This window comes from Anastrepha obliqua, chromosome 5 (genome assembly GCF_027943255.1).
Source record: "Anastrepha obliqua isolate idAnaObli1 chromosome 5, idAnaObli1_1.0, whole genome shotgun sequence".
In the NCBI taxonomy this organism is placed as follows: domain Eukaryota; kingdom Metazoa; phylum Arthropoda; class Insecta; order Diptera; family Tephritidae; genus Anastrepha; species Anastrepha obliqua.
Window position 1 is genome coordinate 24,205,824 of NC_072896.1, and position 6,058 is coordinate 24,211,881.

General features: G+C 37.1%; 2 protein-coding genes across 3 annotated transcripts; one reads left to right on the forward strand and one right to left on the reverse strand.

Annotated features, from left to right (window-relative positions):
- Positions 1-181: 181 nt before the first annotated feature.
- Positions 182-1,702, forward strand: LOC129249017 (mitochondrial import inner membrane translocase subunit Tim23). 2 transcript variants are annotated; one of them, XM_054888629.1, is made up of 4 exons: positions 182-371; positions 516-807; positions 879-1,048; positions 1,112-1,702. In XM_054888629.1, the coding sequence occupies exons 1-4, from the start codon at positions 323-325 to the stop codon at positions 1,225-1,227; spliced, it is 627 nt and encodes a 208-aa protein (XP_054744604.1). In that variant the 5' UTR covers positions 182-322; the 3' UTR covers positions 1,228-1,702. The 2 variants fall into 2 exon arrangements, with proteins under 2 accessions (XP_054744604.1, XP_054744605.1); XM_054888630.1 differs by having other exon boundaries at positions 184-371; positions 522-807.
- A 325-nt stretch (positions 1,703-2,027) lies between these two features.
- Positions 2,028-2,945, reverse strand: LOC129248080 (thyrostimulin beta-5 subunit). Its single transcript, XM_054887514.1, has 3 exons — positions 2,860-2,945; positions 2,435-2,773; positions 2,028-2,364 (listed from the first exon to the last, which is right to left on the reverse strand). Exons 1-3 carry the CDS (start codon positions 2,860-2,862, stop codon positions 2,200-2,202), a joined length of 507 nt encoding a protein of 168 aa, XP_054743489.1. The 5' UTR covers positions 2,863-2,945; the 3' UTR covers positions 2,028-2,199.
- Between the last annotated feature and the right edge of the window lie 3,113 nt (positions 2,946-6,058).

Here is a 6,058-nt window from a genome sequence, read left to right on the forward strand (position 1 = left end):
ATACAAATTTTAAATTTGTGTACAATAATTGATTCCATAATCACTTCGTTACAAGGTAATAACTAAAACAATCAATGTATATAATTTTTTATGGTTTTACAAATTCTTATTTATATGCATTGTCATTCACAATAACGCCTTTCTGTGAATATGTGTTTCGTCAGGTTTCTGCGCACATGTGCTTGACGTTTTCGTTGTCAAGTTAGTTGGGTTGAAAAGGCAATAGAAAAATTCTACAAATTAACACTTAACCGAAAAAGATTGGCAAAATTTGTACAGAAAATTAAAGTTTTTAGACATAAATAACGCAAAAGAAAAAACAATGAGTGAAGACTATTTAAGCCAACCGCTATCATTGGGATCGTCATCAGGTAGGCGCGTCTAATGCTTAAAGATTTGAGTCATGACTTACAGAGTGAACATTACGCAATTTCATGGCTAGGTGTAATAACATTGCACTATTTTGGATGTGATGGTAGATTATGAGTTAATATATATATTTTTACCATTCTAAGTAACAGATGAGGCACGCACAAATCGATCGAGTGGAGTGTCATCCGCCACAAGCACATTTAGCACTCCGATATCTCCGTATTTAAATTATGACCCGCGATTCTTGCAACAAGCACAACCAGAATTTATATTTCCGGAAGGTGCGAATAAACAGCGTGGACGCTTCGAATTGGCTTTTTCACAGATTGGAAGTTCAGTTATGATTGGCGCCGGTATTGGTGGCTTGGCAGGATTTTATAACGGTCTGCAAACATCATCTGCACTAAAACAGACGGGGAATTTAAGGCGAACACAGTAAACAAGCAAATTAATTTAATTTATTATTTACATTGTAATCTATTTTTTGTGCCACTTTCTCCGCATAGACTGCTCAATCATGTAATGAAACAAGGCTCAGGCACCGCAAACACTCTGGGGACACTTGCCGTTATGTATTCAGCTTTTGGTGTACTTCTGCAAAATGTGCGCGGAGAAGACGACGATGTCAACACTTTAATAGCAGGCACAGCCACGGGACTTTTATATAAATCGACTGGTAAGAATTCTTTAAGGTAGTTAATGCATTAAATTTTATGCAACTCTTCTTTTCATAACACAGCTGGTCTGAGAAAATGTGCAATCGGCGGCGGAATTGGCCTGGGCATATCAGCGCTGTATTGCCTCTTCCAAATTTCGAGGGCGAGCTCCGGCGGATCTGGTTTGAAATTCCTGTAAATCTAAGAGTGCTACAAAAAATTGTATTGGAATGTAGTAAACTAGTTACACAATTTTGTATAAGCAAATGGTAGTTAGTTGCTGGTAGTGACTTAGGTAACTCCAGATGGTGGGGATGAATGGGGTTGCGTTATTCCTCTACGTAACGCGCTCAAACGTACATAGCAAATCTAAGTTGTAAGTTCCCTTGTTTTGTAACTTTTATTTTTATTAGTTATTAGAATGTGATGAGTTAAGTTGAACAAACTAATACCGAAGACATTTTGCTTAATAAGCAAAAAATTAAAGAAACTAAAAATCGAACACAAATATGCATACATAAAATTCTTTGTATTATCAAGGGGATTGTGTTATTGTGGAGTATTTGCGTAAACTAAAGAATAGTTGTACAACAAATTGTAGAAATAAAATATGGAAAAAAATTACCGAAACAAAATAAAATGCACTGTGAATGTTGAACTAAGAACTAAAAGAAGTAGAGCTTATTTCATGACATAACCATAACCAGGAGCTTCCTGTGTAGTCAAAAAAAAAAAACAATTGCATTCGATTTACTAAAGATCCAACAATATTTATGTTTAGAAATTTTTGTTTAATTTTCTGCGATAGTCCATGGATGGAAAAATTAAATCAATAAAAAATTTCGTTAATGAATTAAAAGCCATGGATAGAATAAAGTGGAGAAAAATTGTTGATGAAGCTATGGTCCACCACGGACTGTGAGGCTAAGAAGAAGAAGAAGAAGAATTACAAGAAATGTGCGAATGCGCTCATAATGAATAGGCAGGACAAAACCAAAATGTATTTAAAACTTATTGAGTTTTATTTGCTGAATGTACATACATATACAATAATTATTACAGCACACATTTTTTACAAATATAAATATTTCTTATGAAAGCCCTGCATCGCTGCCCTCAACTGATAACCTTATAATAACTGATAAGCAGATGTAATTCACCAAAATGAAATTTAATAATCCAAAGCATCGGAATCGGATCCAGTAAGCGCCAACACCTTCACACCGGATCTTTCGTCCAATATATTGTTAACTGGCGCTTCGCAACTGGTATCCAAAGTGGAACATGTGTGACAATGGCAGCTGCCCGCTTCCATGTACTCATAGCGACGCGCTTCCTAAACATGAGCGTACATTAAAATACTAAATCGGTATACAATTTTAATACAAATCTTGAAAATAATTCACCTCACTGGCTTCCGGGTGACAATTCCTCAACACCGCTACAGCTGGTTGGCGCGTAGCATGCACACAAACGGGGTGAAATGAGCGTTTATATGGAAATTTCCAATCGGAAATCTCACTAGAGTCACAGCGACCCCAACACGAGCGTACGCTTACATAATCCCAACACTCGCGTCCCTGTGCGTCAGCTTGTGTGATGCGGTATGTGTAGAGACGCTGATGACAGCCAAGTGGCGCTGCAGTGGGACTGCTGTTGATGGGTTGTGCCTCAAGCACTTGGCTCAGTGAGGGTGTTGAAATCGAAATAAACGCGACAAGTGCAAATGCATTAAAATATTGATACTGCAGACAAGTATAAAGTAAAAAAAAAAAAATAGTATACGGTAGTTTCTTTTGAATTCAAATATGTAAGTAAAATCGTTCGTTACCATTTCAGTGACCGTTTCACGCTTATGTTACAACCTTACTGCCCACGGTTGGCGAGTTGTTAACTACAGCAGCGTTTAGATTGAAATGACTTGTATTTGCCCGTTGCGCGAGTCTTTTATACGTTTTTATGCATGATTTCTATATGTAACACCAAGGACAAGCGACAACAAAGCATTGGAGCTATGTACCCTATTTCGAGTAAAAGGATTAACGGAAATTTCAAACGCTTCGTAGTGTTGTTTAACTTCGATTACACACACACATACGTAAATCAATGTCTTCTAACGTAAGAAGAAGCATGCAGACAACTTGCATGAAAGTGTGTAAATTTAAGGGGAACTGTACGCTACATTGTAGCGCAGGCTTAAGATATACTCGTACATATGATATGTGAGTGCATATGTAAATTTTTGAAGTCTTAATTTTTTTTTATAATAGGTCATTCAAGAAGCAAATAATTTGTAATAATTGTTAATTTGTAACATATAAGTTTTGGCGTTCATGTAACTTGCAAAGTAGGGGAAAGTGAGAGCGCAAAATGCCATTTCTTTTCGAGGGGAAGTTGCAAGTTTTTACTGGATACAAGGATTCAAGTAAAAATTGTAAGAATTTGCAAGTGAGAAAAACAGTTGATCGCAAAGTAGAAATAAACACGAATTAAAATTTGCGAACTGAGTCAAAATTCTAAATTGAAATAAAAATGGTGATTAAAATGGAGAACGTAAGTAATTATATTCTAGATAAAATGTATAAGATTTATTTGAAGTCATATAGGTCATTGAAGTCAGATAGGAATCGGCCAATCATATTGAGGTATGGACTTCTGAACCACAGCCTCCACTCACCGCTGCTGCAGTTTCCGAAATTAAAATCGAAAGCATTGAAAGTACTTCTGGGCTATTAACTAATTTGGCAATATACAGGGTGGCTGATGAATTTTGCTACATTAAGAAACTCAAATAACTTTTTTTTTAGTGCATGGAATTCATTTATTTTTTTTTTTCAAGTTGAAGGTCATTAAATTTTATTAAATATAGCTTAACTAGTTTTAAAAATAATTGAATTTAAATGCCCCCCATGCTCGTTGACACAAGTGCGGCATCTTAGTAAAAAGTTGTTCATTGCTGCTTTGAGAGTTGCGACAGAGAGTTGTGCTTTATGTTTGTACTTCTGGGCTATTAACTAATTTGGCAATATACAGGGTGGCTGATGAATTTTGCTACATTTAGAAACTCAAATCACTTTTTTTTTTAGTGTATGGAATTCATTTATTTTTTTTTCAAGTTGAAGGTCATTAAATTTTATTAAATATAGCTTAACTAGTTTTAAAAATAATTGAATTTAAATGCCCCCCATGCTCGTTGACACAAGTGCGGCATCTTAGTAAAAAGTTGTTCCTTGCTGCTTTGAGAGTTGCGACAGGAATAGCCGCAATTGTTGCCCGAATGGATTGTTTTAGTTTATCCAAATTTGTTGGCTTTGTTTTATAAACTTCTTGTTTACATAAACCCCACAAGAAAAAGTCAGGTGCAGTAAGGTCAGGCGACCTGGGGCGCCAACGAAATTCGGAGTTTCTTGAAATCAGTTTATTGGGAAATTTTCGTCGCAACTCTGTCATAACAGTCTGGGCTATGTGAGACGTTGCCCCATCTTGTTGAAACCACACAGAGTTGAAAGGAATTCTCTTTCGGCGTAGTTCTGGATAGAAAAATTCTTTCAGCATTTTCAAATAACGGTCTCCAGTAACCGTAACGGTGTGACCATTTTCTTCAAAAAAATAAGGCCCGACAATACAGCGTGAAGAAACCGCACACCACACTGTCACGCGAAGAGGATGCAATTCCGTCTCGTGGAGTATCTGTGGGTTAGAAGTACTCCATATTCGACAATTTTGTTTGTTCACATTGCCGTTTAAATCGAAATGGGCCTCATCAGAAAAGGCCTCATGAAAAGGCAGTTTAACATGTTTTGGTCTTCTTCCACCATTTGCAGGATCTTCTGGCAAAATTCCAAGCGAATCGGCAAGTCTGCTGCATTCAGTTTGTTAACCATTTGAATTTTGTAGGGAAATAAGTCTAAATCTTTGTGCATTATTGTTTGCAAAGACTGTCGGCTGACACCAAGTTGAGCAGATAAGCTTCTTGTTGAAACCCTTGAATTGCTTTGTATAGCTGCAGCTACAGCAGTGATCGTTTCCTCCGTCCGAACTGGTGGGTTTCGATGATAAGGCCTTCTTGCGACTGTTCCTTGCTCAGCAAAATTATTCACCAGTCTCATTATGGTCCATCTGCTCGGGGGATCGCCGCCAAACATCCGCCTGTACTCTCTCTGTACCAAAACTACGGACTCCAGTGCGCGATAGCGGCGGACTATCCAAATTCTTGTTTGCGTGTCCCAGTTATCCATTTTAATAAATTTAAAAGAAAAAAAGTTATTCAATTTTTTTTGGTAGCGGCTTTCATCAGCCACCCTGTATATACATATGCGCATACATAGCCGGAAGCAAGGAAAATATGTAGAAAGCTGTGACTGCCACAATGGAATGTTCTCCATCTGACAGCGATAATGAAATGGAACAAATTATTGTGGACAAAATAAAATCATGTGATGCCTATACCGATTAACAGTAACATAGATGCTGCAACATATGCTGATGATACAGCTTTTATTGCCACAAACTGTAATCGTAATGACGCATCACTTCACCTACAACAACAACTGAATATGGTTGAAAAATGGCTAATGAATTCGAAGATGGAGGTTAACACTCAGAAGTCTGTTCAGATAACGTTTACTTTGAGAACCGGGAATTGTCCTCCCGTATTATTGAATGGCTCTACCATACCTGAAAGTGAAACTGTCAAATACCTCGGAGTACATTTGGACCGAAGAATGACCTGGAAAGCCCACATTAAAGAGAAACAGAAACAACTCAAGCTTAAAACGAAAAAAATGTACTGGCTCTTAGGCTCGCGATCACAACTTAGTCTCGAAAATAAAGTACTGCTCTACAAAGCTATCTTAAGGGGTTAGGTGGGTTTGAAAATTTCAAAAAATCGATTTTTTTTTTGTCTTATTAAATAGTATAATATGTTTAAAATATTCTCCTAAAATTTCAAATTGATCCGAGTAAAATTCTACGAGATAGACCCTTCAGAAGTTCCGCCCATCAGGCCATGTCAGTGCAGCGTTTCGCAG